Source organism: Diabrotica undecimpunctata, chromosome 7, assembly GCF_040954645.1.
Source record: "Diabrotica undecimpunctata isolate CICGRU chromosome 7, icDiaUnde3, whole genome shotgun sequence".
Lineage (NCBI taxonomy): Eukaryota > Metazoa > Arthropoda > Insecta > Coleoptera > Chrysomelidae > Diabrotica > Diabrotica undecimpunctata.
The window spans coordinates 21,650,162-21,672,765 of NC_092809.1; the positions used below are offsets into that span (position 1 = coordinate 21,650,162).

Sequence of the window (22,604 nt, forward strand, 5' to 3'; positions counted from 1 at the left end):
AGTCCCAAGGAACAAATGGTATCGTTCACATGCAAGCTCACGTTTAGAACCATCGTCGTTAAAACGTGGCGTTCGTAGACTAAACAGTAGTCTCTCTCTATAACTATTCCCTATATAACGATAATTCCTCTATAACGATGAAAATAGTAAACGTTGGTTGGTTCGTCATAAGAACAATGTATTAATTCTTTCTCTATACCGATATCGTTCTCTCTATATAGCGATAACTTTTTAGCGTTCAATAGTTGATGACAAACGTACCTAACTGTTATCACACAGATGTTGTCATCTATTGACGACTTTTCATTTCCAGTTTGAGTTGTGTCTTAGTGTGTCAACAGTCGACATGTTTTCGAAAAAGCGTTTAGTGCTCTCGGTGGAGGAAAAGTTATCGATAACTCGAGTAATAACGAAAGGTGAAAAGCAATCGGATGTTGTTCGCCGGACGGGGCTGTCTCAGTCAACTGTGGCTACGATATGGAAGGACAGAAAAAAGTGGCTTAAAGCGGAGATGAAGGGCGGTAGCAGGAAGAAGTTGCGGAAACCTCAGCACGAAGATTTAGATCGCGCTATGCTTCAGTGGTTCCAGCAGCAGCGCATGAACTATATTCCACTTTCTGGGCCTGTGGTCAGGACAAAAGCTGAGTTTTTTACAACTGAACTTGGAATTCCGAATTTTAAGGCATCTGAGGGTTGGCTGAGCAAGTGGAAGCTGCGGTACAAGATCAACTACGGGCAAATCAGCGGAGAGGCTCGCGTTGTTAACAAAAACGTAACGGATGATTGGCTAGAAAACGTGTGGCGTTTAGACGACATTTTCAATGCGGATGAGACTGGATTGTTTTTTAAAATGACACCAAACAGAACTTTAAAATTTAAATTGGAAAAGTGCGTTGGTGAAAAGCTCTCTAAGGAACGCATTACAGTTTTAGTGGCCGCTAACATGACAGGTTCGGTGAAGCGAAAATGGTTAGTGATAGGGAAGTCGAAAAACCCGCGTTGCTTTAAAAACATAAAAATCTACCGGTGTCCTATAAAGTAAACAAGAGTGCGTGGATGACCTCGGAAATTTTTGAAGAAGCGATAGCAAAGTGGGATATCGGAAAAAATTCTTTTGCTTGTAGACAATTGTCCTGCTCATCCTGTATTGTGCGACCTTCAAAACATCGAACTTTGTTTTCTGCCAGCAAACACAACGAGTGTCCTTCAGTCCATGGACCAAAGCTTCATCAAGAGTTTGAAAAGCCATTACAGCAGAAGACTTGTGATGGAATTGGTTGAGAATAATAGAGATCTTAAACCAAACATTCTTAACGCCATCCTAATGATTGGTAAATCCTGGGACGAGGTGACGAGCAATACAATAAAACATTCCTTCAAACACGCAGGATGGCTGGAAGATCAAGGATTGACTGATGATGAAGATGACCTGCCATTAGATGTTTGAGCCAGACAGTTTGAACTTACTATCACCTACGGACCGGAAGAGCTAACAGATTTTGAAGAAGTTGATAAAAATGTAGCTACAACATCTGTTCTTTCTGACGAGGACATCCTGCAAGCAGTTCGAGTAGAAGAAGAAGAAAACAGTGACTCGGAAGTGGAAGCAGAGCCAGAACCAGCTCCGACCCCTCAGCAGACATTGGATGCGGCAAAAGTACTGCATCGATTCGTCATCCACCAGGAAGACGATATAAGTGCTGTGGAAGATTCGATGCGTCTTCAGGACAAGGTCACGTCAGTTCTGAGGAAACGGAAAAGAAGACAGATCAAGGTGACAGATTTTTTTGGTAATGTAGGCTAAATATATTTTACAGTAGCATATTATTTTTTTTTTTATTGTACAGTACACATGTTTTAATTGTACAGGTATTGTTTATACTGTATTGCTTATATTATTCGTTAATAAATCTATGTTGAATACAATGTTAATTCATTTACATTCGTTTCAGTATTATTAATATTACAGTACCGAATTTTGTCTCTCTCTGTATAACAATCTCTCCTTATAACGATGAAAATTCCCGGTCCCTAGCATATCGTTATAGAGAGAGGACTGTACTTCAAACGCCGCGTTTGCAGCACGCTTCTAGTAACTAGGGGAGGCATATGATCGTACACATGTTCGCTCTTTTGCCGTATTGACATCGCTGTGCCGTATTGAAAAGTGATATGTCTAAAATAATTTTAAAAAAAAGTTGAAAATTTTGATAGGAAATTGTTCATTAATGAATTCCAAAAAAAAAGAGATGTATTTGAGACAATATAATGAATGCAAGAGCAGAGTTTTAAGAAAATCTGCCTCGCAAGGGCTGGTAAACATATTTGCTAGTGAAAATAGGAATATAAGGCAATAGCAATAGACTAGAAGAGAAGAAATTATTAGGTAAATATAAGCAGTTTATTTAATATTTTAACAGTATTAAAATGTTTCAGCATAATAATTGTTTCATATCTGAACTGGCTGTCGAATAAGCTATCAAACCGCGCCGCTAAGCGCTGTCATGTGTACGGTACCACTTTTTTCTAACGAGCGCTCAACGCGGCGTCTACCACCCTCATGTGAATAGGGCCTTAGCAGCGCCACGTTAACGTGAGCCCAACGGAGCAATGGCACTTTCGTATAATTTACTCTGCGACGACATTAGCGCTCGTGTATAAGGGTCCTTATACGTATGCGTTGTTAGCGCTATGTGCAACGCCTGAAATGCGCGCTACTAACGAGAGCTGCTACGCTAGTAACGCTTGCCGTTAGGATAACGCAGACTCACTGACGGCAATATCGTTCATATAATTTACTCCATGGCAGTGCCATTGTAAAGTTGGGCCGAGGCCTAACGCGATGACATTAGCGTTGTTATAACAGAGTCCTTAGTTTGTTAAATTGACAAAACTAACAATGCAAATCGTAAGCTCGTGAGTTATAATTCAAGGAGAAAACTCTACATACATTCTTTAATAAAAACTCGTATTAGATACACTAGCCATATTGTTAGCTAAACATTTCTTGTATAATTTCGTTTGCAGAACTTTATAAATATTGTGGTCTGACAGACCGTATCTTACCGTTTGTGTAATATTTTTTTAACTTACCAATTAAGGTTTAATATTATTTTTTTTAAGTTATACTTCTATATGCGCGCTATATATTATTATTATTATTATTATTATATTACAAATAAGGGCAGAGGAGCGAGCTTATATTAAAAATATTTATTAATATTATTATTTATGTTATCTGGTTTGCATTATTTATTAAATGTTCATAATTATATTAGTCTGTTGTATTTCAAAATAATAATCTCAATAAATCATGATACTATGACTAAGAAGATAAGATATTGCGCATAAGTCGTGACATAATTGGAGAGTTGCACGTTCGTAATGTCAGTTTTTTGTATGTATCAATAAATAATCTTTAATAAATAATTTGGAGATTTCCTTTTGTGTACGATTATTGTAATTATTAAACCTTTATTTAATATTATAATTTGGCTAATTGAATAATTTCATCACAGAATGCATACAAATCCCATTTAACTTTAACAAGAATTCAAATTCTACTCTCCAATGACGACATGCGCGAACACGACCGATTTTGTGCTACGGGAAGATCCTATCTTGTTAGTCATAGTATCATGCAATAAATCACTGTATGACCCAGAAACATCGAGTTAGAATATATGGAGAAGCTATGAGCATATTAACGTGTGTATTAAAAACAGCGTAGGTAGGCGTGGCTAACGGTGATACCAATATGGCGGTGGGATCATGGCCGGACTCAATAATATTAAAACTACTATAAAAATATGACTAGTTATTCAGAAGATTTAATCATAATCTACAAAGTGCAATACATTTTTAATAAACTATGATTTATTTATCCCGCGGTAAACACTAAAAACACGATATATTATACATAAAGATAAATTAATACAGTCAAATACTATTAATTTATTCTCTGAAGTACGGGCCATTACTTTGTTTACATTTTTGTATACTAACCTGTAGAACGCTATTCCTGAAGATTTTTTATTAACATTGCTTCTGCCACTGCAAATAAGTTGAAAATAAGAAACTATTATTATGCACTATCACAATATATTATTACAGTTTCTATAAAAGTATTAAAAAACTAAAAATATTCGAAAAACAACAAACGTAAATAAACATATACGATCTGTCAAAAGTGTCAAAACAATATGGCCGAAGTGAGGTCGTTTTTAGTCACGTGATGCCCTCTCCATAGATTTTAACTCGATGCCCAGAACTGTGAATTTTGAAATACGTTTGTGTCATGTCCTCGGTAGTAGTCAGTATCCCCGCCTGTCACGCGAGAGACCGGAGTTCGATTCCCAGTCGGGGAGGACTTTTTTATTAATATTATTACATGGAAGACATGCGTAAGTAGAAAAGTTATGTATATTATTGTCATTTTTAAATACTTATGAATATTGCATTTTAATTTATATTGTATTATCATATTGAATTATGTTGCAGTGTATTGTATTGTATTTTTATATTAATAACAAAATAAACAATGAATTTTACTGCATGTAGTATGTGGAAAAAAAAATTTTGCATTCCACTCCTTTCATACATATATGAAAATAAAAATATACATTTTCATCAAAATATTGATTCAATCTTTCATTTACTATACTCCTATTACAGGTCAAATGTTGTTTATTAATTGTTAGTAAGTTGTTATTAATTCTGTTTCTCTTTCTGCTATGTCTTACCTATAGCATTACATATGTAATGATTGTGCAGATTGACTCACAAATAAATTTGTAACGGCAAATGCGTGTATATAAGTTTAACTTCTACCGGCAGTCCCACTGGACTGCCACACCCGTTTTTATTTTTTAGCCACGCACGTACGTTCAATCAAAATAAATTTGTTTACTAGACGGGGATATTTAAAGGTAAGGAATAAATTCTAGACATACTATTTATACTTTGTGTGGTTCACTAGTAAACTTAATCTATCGTCCAGTCTGGTTAGATGAAAAAAGGTACAACCCTGCATGGCGAGATACCTGCATGGAAATGAGTGAATTCCGCCGTTTAATCTCCACCATTTTTAGCTTTTCGATAAAAATGGTACAGCTTGAAATTGTTGTAAATGCGAATTCCTAGATTTTTTTTTAATTATTTCGTGCATTCAATATTATCCGGGTTAAGGGGAAAATGGTGTAAGGGAGGAAGTATAATTATTATTGAATTATCTGGTTTATTATTATCTTCACGACATAATTTTATATAATCAAAAATGAAGAGAAGTATATTTTATACAAATTTGATCGCTTTAATTTTTTGCTAAAATCAATATTTGAGGTCGGACGCACCTATCCAGTAAAGGCGCGAGTGTAAGACCTTGTAGGGACTAGTTTTATAGAAATTGTTTTTATTAAATACCTCGGTGGACAAACATGACTGTAGACGAATTATTCCACGTTGCAAAAGACAGAGAAGCTTTTAAAAATGTGGTCGACAACCTTCGTTAATGGGGATGGCATAAGAAGAAGAAGAAATATCTTGGCCACTTTCAACTTTTTGACCAAATGGTGAGGACTGAAATTGTTGCAGTTGCGATTTCCTACAATTTCTCTTTAAGAAATTGTAGGAAAGCGAGACACAAGCGATTAACGAACCCTAGACGGTAATGTCATCAGCTGCAAGCGATAAACAGGAACAAACCTAAGACCTTAAATATTGATTTTAGCAAAAAATTAAGATCAAAATTTTATAAAATATAATTCTCGTCATGTTTGTTTGTACAACTATAATTACAAAAAAATTGTACACAGAAAATTGTAGGAAATCACATTTGTAAAAATTTCAGTTATTACCATTTTTGTCCAAAAGTTGAAAATGGCAAAGATATTGAGCAAAAACGGTTCTTCTTTAAATAAAAGATGACGTTTAACGCAATGGAGGAATTCAGATACGATTTCGAATTTATACTACTATTGACCCCCATAAATGTTAAAATAATAAAATTTGAAATAGTTCGTCATGCAAGGTCAAATTCCATCGCGACTGCACTAATAGTATTTTCTGTGAATGACGTTCAACGAATTTGCTTAGTGTTTTATTATTTCGTATTAATATGGTTTTATGCGGTCTATTTTTTTTTTCTTCCTATATCTGTTAAGTTTCTGTTGTTTTCGACAGATTTTTTTAGAAAATATTTACTAGTTCTAATTGTTTTCGTTTACATTTTCTTGCCTTTATCCAACTCGTTCCCCCGTAGTTTTTATCATAACATTTCAAATATTACTTCAACGTTGTTAAAACTAGTAGTTTTTATGTTTAACAAAGCAGTAAATTTTAGTATCTTTCAGTTTAAGAGTATGCAGCATTATTCCAGCTTTATGATAAATGCCACACGGTATTAAAAAGTTTTAAAGAAGGAATGATTTATATTCTGGAGCTGTTTTAAGGCTATACGTATTTCTGGTGCATATAACATCGTAATTGAATTTGAAAGAAAAAAGTATTTCTGATAAGATTACTGTCAATCACTAAGTAATAAACTTCTTTAACGTTGAAAAGATATTATCAGTAATATTTATTTATAAATAACATAAAAAAAGATATTGTTGAACCCTTATGTTATTTAGAGGATGACACAAATGGAGAAAAGTCTGTAAATTACTAACTTTACATGAAAATATACATAATACAAATAACTATTAGACATATTTATCAAAACCTAGAGGGGCCATTTAGAAGCAATGTATTGGTATGGTTTTAAAATCCACTAGGAAACTATATTCCTGTGGCTGGCTGTATACCATGTATCACAAAAAAAAAATTATTTCAAAATTTTTAGTAAAAGGTATAAATAAAATACCCAAACGGGCTATATCACAAATACAGAACGTTTTTGGAATGTAAATTCCATCATCAGTGTAACAAAGTGCACATGCTATGAGCCACTAAAATATATGGGTAAAAACCCTTTAAATGATATAAATTTACAAATATGTTACATTATATACTATTAAAAATTAAGATGTCTAAGTTACCGTTGGAATTATGTTGGAAATATGGAAATATGGCAACGTATGGCTCTACATCGGTTACTTGGTCCTAAGACAAAGTGTCTTCGAGGACCTGTTGATAACAACTGATTTGTTAATTTGTGTAAATAATTTCGATGAAAACGCAATATGCATTTAACTTCTAAGATAGTTTAAGAATCTGAGATAGTTTAAGATTCTTAAAGAATCCTATGGAATTTGAAAATGTGTCTAGCATCATTCATAGGGCAAGTTCAATAGTGTAAATAATTAGCCTCAGGAATAAATAAATTAAATAACTTTTAAACTATTTGACCGATCGGGGGGAAATTTCACACAAATTTAAAAGAAGGTAATTCCTCGATGTTCAAATGTATTAATAACATTTTATTGTGTTAATAAAAAAATTAATAAAATTTTTAAATTAGTGCAAAAAAACTGATTTTTTGCAAATATCTCCGTAAATTATTTATCAATTTAATTAAAAAAACGGTAAAATAAAGAAATTCTTGATATAAAAAAAAAATGATGTAAATATTGTTTATTTAAAATATAAGGGAAAAAACTTATAGACAAAAAATCAAATTGTGACCATAAATTATTGTTAAAAAAAAACGCAAGGTAAAAACACGAGTACCTTTTCATCTATTCGTCATCTCTTGACTGGCCTTTTGGCTTTACCAGTGCCATTAACTTAGGAAAAAAAAAAATTCGTCATCTAGTAACCCCCACCTATGTCTTAAACGCTTCAAATATCTGCGAAAAATTTTGCCTTGAAATCGATGATTTTTGCATAACCAGACTGGGCTATTAATCATTTGTTTCGACTTAACAATTTGGATTTTAAACAAATGTAGAGAATGTCTTTAGTAACCATCTTTGTCGTTCTTATATAGCAGCAATCTTGCTTTAGACTAACAGTATGCTCTTTTTAGTCCTTATATTATTCGATTTTTGTCGTAACTCTAATTTGAAAACACAATTATTGAGTTTTAATTACAGAAATATATTTTATTTATGGTTACTTAATAATAACCCTGTAATCATTAAACTCGAGAATGTTTTATTGCACCCAGATGTATGTGATCATATTAGATACCAATTTTAGTATGAATTTAAGTTAAGAGATTCTTAGAACTACATTTAGTGGTCGATAAATCTGTAGCTGGCATAATAAAGCCTCTAAACTTTACAAGATGAGAATTTGATCCTGAGCCATTAGGGAATATACAAATAATTACATAATATTCGAGAATACCAAACTAGTTCAAACTTGGCCAGTCGAATAACCATTACGTCGTCAGTATAATTACGAAAGTCTTATGGTCTTGTGGTTTTGTCTGGAGTATTTAAGGGTTAAAAATGAATGTTAATACATATAACAATATAAAATATTATATGTTACATTATATATATGTATATATATATACTACTGTAGTTCAGTGACTAGTGAGTGTAGTAGTGTCTGGGGGCTCGGGAGACTGAGACCTCGGAAGCCCTGAAGAAGACATCAGAGAGGACATCAATTTTAACAGAAATTTTTACTTCGATTTAAAAGTTTTTTAACTTCTTTGGTATACAGCCAAATCCCAGGAACTATCCCACTTTAAATTTACGTATATAATTAAATAAATAATTTTACAAAAAAAAAAAGATTGATTATCCGATTATAGTTGAATTATGGAAAGCTATTCATTGTCAGCTATAAGCCACACTATTTTTTTTTCTTCGAAACGTCTAGTGAAAAGGTTATTATTATTGGATTCTATAAAGAAAATTATTACTTACCTTTTTCATAACATTCATAAAATTTGAAGGGAACATTTTGGTGGATTGTCTAGTTTCTATTCACAAAATTTAACAGTTCTGCAGTTTTGACACGTCGGTATTTTTTTCGGAGATACTCCATTATATATCTGAAATCAAAAGTATAAATTAGTTCATTAAATACTAACATCGATATATCTGCATGCATTAAATAAAATAGTGTCAATTCAGATCTAATCGAATGTTACAATAGTAACAGTTTTCAATTAAAATTATAAAAATATATTATCGTTATAGTAGCATTACCTTTCTGATTCACATACAGTACAACAAGCGAGAAGTAGCTTGTTGCCCGTTGACCAAATTTTATGTTATTACATAATTCATTTTTTCTCTGACCGTCAAGCGCAAGAGATCGAGCTCCTAACTCATAATTCACTGCAGTGTTGCCAAATGTAAAGAATTTATAATTTTCTTAGTTCCAAGTCGAAGACGTCCTACATATAATATTATACAAACCATCGAAAACATCGACTTGCATAACCGAATACAGGCAAAGATAAATGGTATGGATAAAACTAACACAGTATATAGGTACTACTATAAAGCGAAGTCAAACAAGGTGACTCGTTAAGCCCACTTCTCTTTAATATAATAATGGACGAAATAATACAAGCAGTACGTAAAGGTCATGGTTACAGAATGAGGAAAAGAGAAATCCAAATATTATGTTATGCAGACGACGCCGCATTAATCGCCGAGACAGAAGACGAGCTCCAAAGATTAACACATATCTTCAATACAACAGCCAAGAAATACAATATGATAATATCAGCAGAAAAAACCAAATGTATGACAACATCTAAATACCCACTACGATGTTAAATCGAAATTGATGGGAAAATAATAACATTTAGCAAGATTTAGATATCTGGGAATAGATATAACTAGTTACAGAGATGTTGAAAAAGAAGTACGACAACAAAGCTTAAAAGCAAGTAAAATGGCGGGATCTCTTAATGACACAATCTGGAAGAACAGACACCTAAGACAAGACACAAAAACAAGAATCTATAAAGCAGCAATTAGACTTATATTAACATACACGGCGGAGACAAGACCTGACACATCTAAAACGAGACAATTAATAGAAATACCGGAGATAAAAATACTCCGACGAATATCAGGGAAAAGTCTGTTGGATAGGAAGAGAAGCGAAAACATAAGAAAAGCATGCAATATAAAAGACATAACTGGGTAGGTGACAAAACGGAGAAGGAGTGGAATGAACACATTAGTAGAATAGCAGAGGATAGGATAATACGAATATCACGAGATAAGTCACCAAATGGACGAAGAAGTATTGGCAGAAGAATTCAGGAGGCTAATATTGAAGAAGAAACAGGCTTTAATACCTACATACAAGAAGGAAGAAGAAGAAGAATACTTTTCTTTATAAACTATTATCATTACTATTGCAAGCGTGAACTTAAAATTAGTTCAAAGGATAATTAAGGAAAGTTGACAAATAGGAAATGGTAGCCCAGTACTTATTACGTTAGTCTATTATAAACGTCCATCTTGAAGAAAGAATCCTTCCGACAGTTAAAAGACTACTACATACAAAGTTTGTATAAAAAATGGGTTACTGGAAGTCGAGAAACTCTACAAAAAGAAATTCATAATAAATGATTTCGTTGTAAAAAGAACCAAAAATATTCGACACATCTTAATGGAAAGACACGATATATGCAAGTTACGACTAGATGATTTTCGAAAAATTAAACAATTTAGCCTATAGAACTCATAATTAATAATAGTCTGTCTCTTTTTGTATCTTGTCAAGTGGAGTTGTAAAGTAAATATTCAACAATCAGTCTCGTTATTTTACATTTTTCATTTCAAGAGAGTCTGACTGAATCCGTCATGTAGATAACTAGAATTATAGTTTGACGAAATCAAAGACTCGTTATTTTTCACTTTAAGAAAAGTTCTTAACCAGCGTAACATGCAGTTTATTCCAATCCAATCGAAGTAGGTTCTGCAAGTTATATGGTATTTTTTTTATCAAGTTTTTTAACTTTGATGCATCAAATAACGAAAACCTACTTTTAACAAATCTACTTGACATTTAAGTATGCAAATGATTATATTTTGTCTAAGCGTGTGCATGTTACAAAGAGTCAAGTGAGGTCGGAAAATATGTTCTGAAAATTTTTAGATCGTCAAAAAACATATTTATAATTAAGGAATCAGAGTGAGGGAATTTCTAATCTGAAAGTAGACTTGAGTAATATATTATGTAAAAAGTGAACAAATAGTGTGACATTTTAGAAAGAAAAATCCAAAGCCGTCTTAGAACCATGGTTTAACATTATATTAGCCGTGCTAATGACAGATTCCACAAGGTTTAAATTGTGCTACGAAAAACTAGAAATTTGACAGGAATATCACTTATTTCGCATATTATGACTAGGTAAATGGACAGTAATTATTAAATTGTAACTTGACATAAGCTACATACACCTAATTTCTTCTACTCTTCTCTGGTTTCAGTTTCTTACTCATCCAACTCGGGCTTGTCATATTTTTGGGGTCATCTGCCCATTATCAGTTATTGAAGCAAAGCTTCTATACTGGCGTTGTGTTACTTTTTCTACTGTATGACGCTGAGGCGATAGTCACGGAACTACTATATATACTTTGTTTTTAATCAAATAAAAGGCAGATATCGAGCACAGTTTTATTAATTAAATCTTGCCCAAGTACTTTCGCTCCTAGAGCATCTTCAGGGGCATTTCGTCAAAATTAGGCTATCCAACAATATGTTGAATGCCATAAACATTAACTGATACATTTACACAACACGAGACAAAGGACAAACAGTTCAAAAATTATTATAAATTCGAAGAAGCTACATATTGGATGACCAATGTAATGATCATTACCTTTCCTGATGATGGATTATTTATCTCTTTTTTTCTCACGTATCCATATCTTTCAAGTTGTTATTATTGTCACAACTTGGTTACATTTCTTTGTTGTGATTCTTTGCCAAGTTAGTTTTTATTTATGCTTTGCCAGCATCCTACTGATGATACGTGGTTGCTATTCTCATGAAAAAACTATTTTAATCTTTTAATAGAAAACGTTTCGTGCAGTATTTCTGCACTTTTTCAGTTCTAATGATTATAAAGTCATAAAAAGATGTCGAACAATGTCAAATGCATAGGTTAGAAAATACATTTAATAACTACAATAAAATTACAGTAAAAAACACGTTCAGAGTTTTCTTAAATTTATACAAACTTTAAAAAGTCTCAAAAATGTCACAGTATGTTAACAAGAAAACAATATAATACAATACTTCTATTCTATCGCTGATGTACAATATATCGAAACATGAAGCCAGGAGAAAAAGTAACTTGTTTTAATTAGAGCTTAGTAAACAATTTTAAAAAATAAAAAATTCTTTATAAAAAAAAACATGGAAAGTTAACTTTATTGTTGTAGACACCAAAGCAATTAAAAAAAACAACTATTTTTGACAGAAAGAGCTCAACTATTACGAAAAGAAAAACAAAAAATAATGTGGCTTTCTATCTATGGAAATCAGACTTTGTACGAAAAATCAACTAGATAACAAAAATACTCGTTCAAGCTGGACAGAACAGAAAAGTCAAATTTTTTATATAAATCTGATTAAAACGGAAGGGTGGAAATATAAGGTACCGATGACCATTGACCACGAGATTGTGTTGGGGAACTTAGAATTAGTGAATGTTAATGAAATGAATTGTGATATGAATTTATTTAACTCGCCATGAGATTCCTTTTGGAAAAGATTTTTCATCGAATGCAAAGTGTGAAAATTGCTGAAGTTCTAGTTGAAATGAATATAGGGATTAAGTATCAAAGTAGAACCGATGGTAGCTACTTTTTACATAGTGGACAAAAACCGCAAATTTAGACCATGTATTGATCGGATTTGGGTATGCATAAGTTAAGTTAATGAAATATAAAATTTAACTAGAAGGATTTTAAGGATTATTCAATAGCAAGGAGTGATAAATGATGCTGAGATTATCGATGTCAGTACGTCTGTTCATGGAGTTTTTTTCCCTTAATATGTGACACATTTCTAGGAAGGATCTCATATAGAAATTATTCTCAGTTCCTTCTTCTTCTTCCTATGCCGTCCCCATTAACGGAGGTTGGCGACCACATTTTTAAAAGCTTCTCTGTCTTTTGCAACGTGGAATAATTCATCTACAGTCATGTTTGTCCAGTCTCGAATATTTCGCAGCCATGACTTCCTCTTTCTACCTATTCCCTTTTTGCCATCGACTCTACCCTGCATGATGACCTGCAGAAGACTATATTTATTATTTCTTAGTATGTGTCCAAGGTATGCAGTCTTGCGTACTTTTATCGTTCTCAACAATTTTTTGTCTCGACCCATCCTTCTCAGCACTTCCTCATTGGTGACCCTAGCAGTCCATGGAATTCTTAACATTCTCCGGTATATCCGAAGTTCCAAGGCTTCAATCTTTTTAACTATTTGCGCTTTTAGTGTCCATGTTTCTACCCCGTACAATAGTTGCGACCAGACGTAACATTCAACAAACCTCAGTCTCAGCGCAGTATTCAGATTTTTGTCACAGAACAATTGTTTGAATTTTAAGAACGCTGCCCTTGCCATTTCTATTCGTACCCGGATCTCTTGGTCTGGATCTAATTCTGTGTTGATGTAAGCTCCCAGATATTTATATTTTGTCACTCTCTCTATTTGCTGTTCTCAGTTCCTAGAGATTTAATATTCTCAAAGTCGATTTGGTGGTTAAGAGAGATAAAGTAGGTACTGAGAGCACAAGAGTTCTTGTTGCACCTGATATCACTTTTGTGAGATATAACCCGCCCTTTGAGGGTTCTTTTTGTTTGGCCAATATACTTCAAATGACAGTCTTTGCATGGAATGTTATATATGTACTACATTTGATTTCTCCCAAATATCTAAAGGTGTTTTGATTCGTGAAAAGAGATTTCCAACTGTTTTACAATTTTTGATGCCTATCAATAATTGAGTGGATTCCCTTCTTTATAAAGGATGTGACAACTTGTGAGTCCTTAAGGCTAACCCCTGTACGAGGTTGTGTTTGAATCTTTTAGGATGAAAGGAATAATAATTAAGGAAGCGATTGCTAGCAACGTTCTTTCTAAACCATTTGGTTCTTAGAATGATGTCAACACCTCGTACAATTAACATGTCAAGGAACGGAATGGTGTTATTTACCTCCATCTCGCATGTGAACTGCAAGTGGGGATTGTATTCATTGAAGACAGAAAGGGTGGTTATATATATATATATATATATATATATATATATATATATATATATATATATATATATATATACACTTCTCCAAGAAATTAACGCACCACTTCAATAAATCAATTTTATTTGTAAACAGGCAAAGAATAAAAAATAAAACTTCAGCAGATTTATTCTACATTTTATTAGTAACTATAACAATTTGTCTAATCATCAGAAAATGTTGAAGTACGGGAGAAAACAAAATAAAACGGAAAATTCTAAAAAAATAATGATAAGAAAAGTAAACTAAAATATGAAAAAAGTCTTAATAACGAGTGTTTTTCACCTCTACTACATATAACAGCCACACATCGTTGGCCCATACTTAAAATTAATTGCCATATTTCATTTTGGTCTAGTTCTCTCCAAATCTGGATCAGTCTCTCTCCCACTTCCTGTAAGTTGTTTGGTTGGATCGGTGTCGCTCTCAATCGCCTACCAAGGATATTCCAGAGATTTTCAATCGGATTTAAATCCGGATTATGTGCTGGCCATTCCATAGTGTTAATTTCTACTTCTTCTAGATAATTTCTGACGATCTGTGAAGCGTGAGGTCTCGCATTATCTTGCATTAGTAAGAAATTTTCACCGATATAAGAAGCGAATGGTAATACATGTTGCTCCAGAAACTCCAATATGTACCTTTCAGCTGTAACAGTTCCATTTTGTATGACCACTAAGTCCGTATGTGCGGTCAAAGAAATACCACCCCACACCATAACGGATCCTCCACCAAAAAATGTGATGTGAGAAGTTACACTGAGCATATCGTTCGTTGGGTCGTCGCAACACACGAACACGTCTGTCGTTATTGTACAAACAACATCGGGATTCATCAGTAAATAGCACTCGTTCCCAGCCAGCCTCTAACCAATTAGCGTGTTCTCTGGCAAAATGTAGTCTCCCGCTTCGATGGTCTGCAGTTAATAGAGGACCTAGGGCGGCAATCCTAGGTGTTAAGTTGTATTCCCTAAGTAGCTAGCGAACAGTTTCAGTACTAATTTGTAAGGCATGCACGTCTTGAAGCTGAATTTTTAGACTTCGATGTGTTACAAAACGTTGTCGAAGAGCAGAAATTCTTAAAAATCGGTCTTGAATAGGGATAGTTCCCGCTTTCGTCATTGCCCGGGTCTGCGAGTATGATCCCCTGTTTCGAGGAATCTTTCTAACACCCGTGAGACGGATGTGTGGGACACATTAAACCGACGACCAATTCTTCGGTAACTCCAACCTTCTTCCGACAGTATCATTGCTTGGGCACATTTATCTCGGGTTAAATTACGTGATCGACGCTCCATAATACACACAATTAACAATAATCAACAATTAAACAGTAGTCGAATAAAATTCGTGAACACTTGGAAATTAGTATATTTATAGAATTAGTACATTTTTTGCTTCATTTTGTTTTGTTGCAGAAAAAACTATAGCGATAAAACACAGTGAATAAATATAGAGTGTACGAATAGCATATACAATGCAAAATATAACAATACAATGAAAATTTTTATTAACGCTAATAAAATATTTTAATATTTCAAAGTGGTGCGTTAATTTCTTGGAGAAGTGTATATATATATATATATATATATATATATATATATATATATATATATATTAATAAATAGGAAAATTATTTCTGTAAAAACCAATCAAATAAAAATGAGTAATGGTTTTTCTAGGCTATGATAAAGCAGCTAGATATTGATATTGTTACGATAAATATCCTGGCATAAAAATAACTGTAAAATATATGATGACTGATTCTAATATGTTTTAGATTATACGAGACCTTTCGACCATAAACCCCAAGTAATAAAAAACTGGTTCCATTCGAATCTTCCGGAATTAGGCCTGTCCATTCGAGGCGAAACCAGGTCAATTGAGGTCAACATCCATGCAGTTCTAGAGCAGCTGTTTTCGTATAAATATGAGGGAACTTTTATTTTGAAAGCAGTTAATAAAGAAGATTCGCGCTCGCGATATTATTGTTACGCTCGCCTACTAATAAATTATTGTATATGTAGTGATAAATAAACTTATATAAATTATCGTGCCTTTTAATAAATTAAAGTAGGAACAATATAATAAATTAGTAAAGACATTATAAATTAAAGACATAACAATTAATAAATTCACAACAATATTATAGCAATAGTCCATTTTTAATAATAATCAATTATGTCAAAGGCATAGGTATAGGAATTCTTTGAATACAAAATAGAAATCTTTTGTACACAGAATTTGGAAAGTAAGAAGAAAGCTTTTAGTAAAAGATAAAGATGAATGTTTAGTTATATTGTTATATAGAGACTTGTAAACAAAAAGAAATAAATTATTTATGAGATTGGAAATACCAAAGGTCATGACGACAGCGAGTTTGTTTACTGAGAAAGTATGGAATGTGATTGATTAGAATTTAAGGTGTAGAGTGTATGATGCTGGAACCTGATTGGTAGATTCGAAAGGTAGAGGGAAACGACGCCAAGCCAATTTTGCGATGACGGAGGAGATTTTACTGTGGTTTGACGTTCTGAAGAAGCTGGTTGTTTTGTTGCTCCTAGCCTGCAGTAAAAGTAAGCAGAGTTGCTTGTAAATAAAAATTATGTATAGCGGTTGATGCGTCTGTGGAACAAGTCAAAGAAGTAGTAGCAGTTCAAAGCAGAATTTACATTCTGTAGTAAGGAAAACAGGTGTAGCATATATGTAGTTCTAATCGGTTCTCATCTAAACTTAACTCAGATAATCAATGCAACTGGGCCAGACATATTGAAAGAAGAAGTTAAAATAAGAAACGCTAAAAATGGAAAAGCAAATGGACCTGATGAAATTCCTACAGAACTGTTAAAGCTTTTGAATGATAAATCCGTGTTACCATAATATTATATCTATTCAATACAATATACAGTACTGATATAATACCTCAAGAATGGTTGCTGTCTACGTTTGTCACCATACCGAAGAAAACTAAGACAATGCAATGTTCAGATCATCGAACAATCTCCTTCATAAGTCATTTGCTCAAACTATTTCTTAGAGTCATCCATAACCTAATCTATGAAAAGTTAGATATCGATATTAACGATACACAGATGGGATTCAGAAAAGGATTAGGTACAAGAGAAGCTCTCTTTGCCTTAAACGTCCTAACACAGAGATGTCTAGATGTTAACGAAGAGATACACGCCTGCTTTATAGACTTTGAAAAGGTCTTTGACAAAGTATGCCACAATAAACTCAAAGAAATCCTGGAGGGTAAGAACATCGACAGCAGAGACATACAAATAATATTAAATCTGTACTGGAATCAGCGAGCTAATATAAAAATAGAAGACCAAACATCGGACGAAATAGAAATACGTGGAGGAGTACGACGAGGTTGTATATTGCCACCGCTCTTGTTTAATATCTACAGTGAACAAATATGTCAAGAAGCTTTCTTACATGCAAACGAAGGAATAATAGTCAATAGAGAAGTTATCAATAACATACGATATGCTGACGATACTGTGATAATGGCAAGAACAGTGGAAGATCTACAACATCTAATTAAAAGTATGAATGAGATACATAATAACTACGGTATATGACTTTTAGTAAGAATCCAATACATGACACTAGTATCGCAATAAACGGTACCCATCTTGAAAAAGTAAGTGAATACAAATACTTGGGAACTCTCATCAATGAAACAGGTGACCAAAATCACGAGACGTATTGAAATTGACAGGTCTACCTTTATAAAAATGAAAAAATTATTTTGTAGTCGTGATATTAGTATTCAGCTACGAACTAGAATGTTAAAATGCTATGTATTCAGTACTTTGCTTTACGGTGTTGAGACATGGACTCTTAAACAGAGGAATGTTAAAAATCTTGAAAACATTGAGATGTGGTGCTACCGCCGTATACTAAAAATAAGTTGAGTGGATAAAATTACAAATGAAGAGGTAATACATAGCGTAAATAACGATCCAGAAGTTATACTGAATATAAAAAAGAGAAAACTTGAATACCTTGGCCACCTGATGAGAGGACAAAAGTACACATTCCTACAAAATATAATGCAAGGGAAAATCCAAGGACGCAGAAATCCAGGCCGTAGAAGAATGTCCTGGAAGAGAAATTTAAGAGAGTGGTTTGGCTGTACCACTAATGAATTATTCAAAACAGCAGTAAATGATATCTAATGATATCCAATCTCCGATAAGAGAGGCACTCAAAGAAGAAGAAGTTCTAATCGGTGAATGTGAAATCCTTTCGATTAGTAAGAAAGTGTGTTCCTGTGGGATAGGTTTTTATCCAGGAGGTGTTTTGGAGAAACTGAAGAGGCGTTAGTGTGTGTGTGAGAGAGACTTTCACCAGCTGAGGAGAACAGAGATGTGTGAAGCATCCAAGAAAACGAGCAGTAGATGGTCAGAACACAGTCGGAAGAGAAAAGGAGCCAATAGAAAAATTGTGTAAATAAACGGTTAGTCGGATATATATTAAAAAAGGACTTTCAACCACACTCGTAACGATATCATAACTAAGAGATCTTCTTTTTGAGTACAAGTTAAAATAAGTATTGATAATTTGTGTATGAACATTAGAGAATTTTTAAGTTTAATTATACGTATTAAAGCATAGGTTATTATGTTTGGCCTTATTATAAATTTATTTGATTTAATAAACTGAAATTAATTTTTAAAAATTGTTTTATAATTTATTATCACAAATTTATTTATTTTTATTTATTTTCCCATTGTCCATTTCTCCCTCAAAGGCAATAGTATAGATATTACTTAGAAGCCACGTAGAAAAATTAACGATAAAAAATAGCCCTGAGATTAAAAATTAAATAAGAGAAATTTATTTGTTTTGCAAAATTAAGCCTAAGACAAATTAGAGTTTAAGAAACATCATAAGAGTGATAATTTGCAATTCATAATAATATAATTATATTGTAGATATTTTTAATCGTAAAGAATGGAGGAGTTTGGAGGCCTATGTTCAGTTGTGGACGTGATAAATGAATGCTTGATGATGATGACATATTCTTAATACATTTTATATTCCACTTTATTTATTTTAGATCAAATAAATTTAAATATTTCACATTTCGACTTTTATGATTTTACTACTATAGTGACTGTATAACTTAACGAAATAAGTTCGGCCCTGAAACGTACCCATCTGGAAGTGGAAATGGGCAACAGTTGTATTGTTATCAGCACGTTAAAGATTGTATCTGTTTATTCCAACGAATATATTAATAAGATAAGTATGTTTATACTTTGTGATGTCTGTTATATGTGGACAAATTCTTATATTTATTTAAGAAGATGCGATTTTTATTATCTAATTTTATTGTCGTACACCCAACAAGAAAATTACAAGGGAGCTAGAAATATAAACAAGAAAAAATGGATTGGAACTAAATGAAGACAATATAAGACAGTTAGAAGTGGCAACGTACAGACTAATATTAAATTGAACGCCAAATCCGTTAGACATAAATGTAAACAAAAATAAAATAAAACTTATGTTGATATGTATATGGAGTAAGGAGAAACAACAATTGTTGCAACAAATGTAGCGAATTAAATGACTTGTTTTCGAATTCGCGTTTTTAAAAACACTTTATTACAACTATAGGTAAAATACAAAGGTTACAATTACGAATTAAAACAAGCATACAATAATAATAAATCGAAAGTGCATGTTAACAGCAGTTGCTGCACTATATATATATATATATATATATATATATATATATATATATATATATATATATATATATATATATATATATATATATATATATATATATATATATATATATATATTGTTATGTTGTGTTGTTTGTTTGAATGATGAGCAATGAGTATTTTTAATAATATAATATATAGGGTTTTTATCGCGGTTCTCAAAGAATTAGCTTGTAAGTACTTTTTTAAATTATCTTTATTATAACTATTATGAAACACACATATATATCTAACCTAGTCAATGTAAATTTAAAATAAACTATCTTTAAACTGATATTCTTATAAAACTAATTAAATTCTATAGACAATCTAAAATTTAAACAAACTATCTTCAAAATTGAAATTGTTATGACATTAACTAAATTATATTAACAAAATTTTGTACCTTTCTTTCACTGAATGCCTAAATGAACTGTTTTCCACTATATATATTCTAATCACCACTGAAAGTCTTCGTACTTCGGTTATCCTTGTTTTTGTGAAATTACTTTTTTCAATTATCAGCTTCTACCAATTTAAGATATAGTTTTCTTCACCAGCATTTATACATCACCAACCAAACCAGCAAACAGCATTTATATTTATTCTTCTTTTCAATATACCAATATCCAATTATTATAAGTTGATTTATACTAATCTCCAACCATAATATAATTTAATTTCTTCCAATATACCTTTTTTTTATCTTCAATAATTATTTGTGTATAATTATAAATGTGCATTAAATTATATGCATAATTTTTAATCTTCATTTAACTCACTATATTAAACATTTTGACTATTTGTACTTGATTCACTGACTCCAACTAACTTTCATAATAAACTGCTTGACTTCTGACTAAAAACTTCCAAAACTAAAAACTTAAAAACTTCTGAACAATTGACTTCACTAAGTAAATGTATCTATCTTCTAACTAACTTTCATGATAAAACTGCTGAAAACTCTTCTGACTGCACTATCTAAAACTTTTCTGACTAAAAACTTTCAAAAACTGCCAAAAACTCTTCTGACTGCACTATCTAAAACTTTTCTGACTAAAAACTTTCTAAAAACTTCTTAAAACTCTTCTGACTGCACTATCTAAAACTTTTCTGACTAAAAACTTTCAAAAACTGCCATCTTGAATCCAAATCACGGGTATTTATATCTTTTGGACATTCTAGAACCATCTCGTAAGATATCATGTTCTATTCAGTTCTATTTAATACATGTCTGAATTTTCTGGAACAAACCATTTCGCAAACATGGCCATCTCCGGAGATCCAGAGAATTCCATTCTTTTCTATTAATAATTTTGTTGACATTTAGGCTTTTCAGATCAGAATATATAATTAAATTAGTAACTAACACTCTAATTTAATAAAATACACATTTCAAACAATATATTATTATAATAACCCCACTTATATTCGTATTATGATTCTTAATTTGACACTTGGAGTATGTATAGTTGGTTGCCTAGGCACATGGCTCACTTAAATCTATTTACAAAATTAAAATTACTAAATAAAACTTTTTACAATTATTATATGCTAATTTATTAAAAATGCCCTCACATAAATATATTTTTATTAAATTCTCTAGTATATAACTTATTTAAAACAACCAAATATCTAATATTATGTAGTATATAACTTATAAATTATTTTCTATAAACCCTAATCGTCACAATACCCCAAAAATAATATTTAAAATAAATAATTTACTTATTATTTTTTTAAATATTAATTTTCTCATACCTTATTAAATTTAATAAATTAATAATTCAATTTTTTTTTATTATTTAAAGTGTGTTAAATACATCCCTGTTCGCTGTCTATGTCAAAGCAGAGAACAACGGAGCACAGTTCGGCTATTCTATGGTCAAACTGTCATGTCAAATGGAGAGAATAAAATATAACCTTAATTAAAAATATAATGGATATTGTGTTCTGTTTATTTATAGACAAAATCTAGGAATTATTTCCATTCAAAATAACTTTCATCAATATAAATTGGTAAGTTTTTCCACTTTATTATATTAGAAAGACATTTTTATAGCAATTATAGTATCTAACCCCAAATTATGATTTTTAGGGTACCAAACAATTTCCATATGTACAAAATTCAACAAGTATGATGTCAAATTTATTCACAACAAAGAAATCTACCTACTATCTATGAAATGGATCTATCAGTAAGTTATTAGTGTTATTATATTTGTGTTAAAGGTATAGAAATCATTATTCAATCTCTTCATGATATTGAAAAATGTCGTTGATATGAAATATGCCTCTTAGTCTGTTCTCTGCATCTATTAACACATAACTATTTAGTCCATTCTGATTTTCAATTGTATATGGACCTTCAAACATTGGTTGTAATTTCTTACAACGGTTTTCTTTAACATTACTTTTTCTAAGTGAACGAATTAACACTAGGTCTCCTTTTTGAAATGTGATTGGTTTTTTTATATTTCGATTTTGTCTTCTGATATATTTTTCAGCTTTCCTCCTAATTCGGTTATTCACTTTCTGCATTACTTGTTCTAACATATCCTGATTATATTCACTAATCCACTTTCTGTTTCCTATATGGCCAAACATTAAATATTCTGGTACTTCCTCTGTATTCAAATTATGTGTATTATTTAAAAAATATTCTACTTGTGGTATATGTTGCTGCCAAGTTTCGTGTTGATT

The 22,604-nt window shown here is 31.9% G+C and overlaps 1 protein-coding gene across 1 annotated transcript in view; it reads right to left on the reverse strand.

Annotated features, from left to right (window-relative positions):
• LOC140446308 (uncharacterized) overlaps positions 1-22,604 on the reverse strand; it is a 391,171-nt gene that overhangs the window by 261,372 nt on the left and 107,195 nt on the right. The window contains exon 2 of the mRNA XM_072538846.1: positions 8,820-8,947. Coding sequence (XP_072394947.1) covers positions 8,820-8,855 — 36 coding nt within the window. The 5' untranslated portion in view covers positions 8,856-8,947. The remainder of the gene's footprint in view (positions 1-8,819; positions 8,948-22,604) is intronic.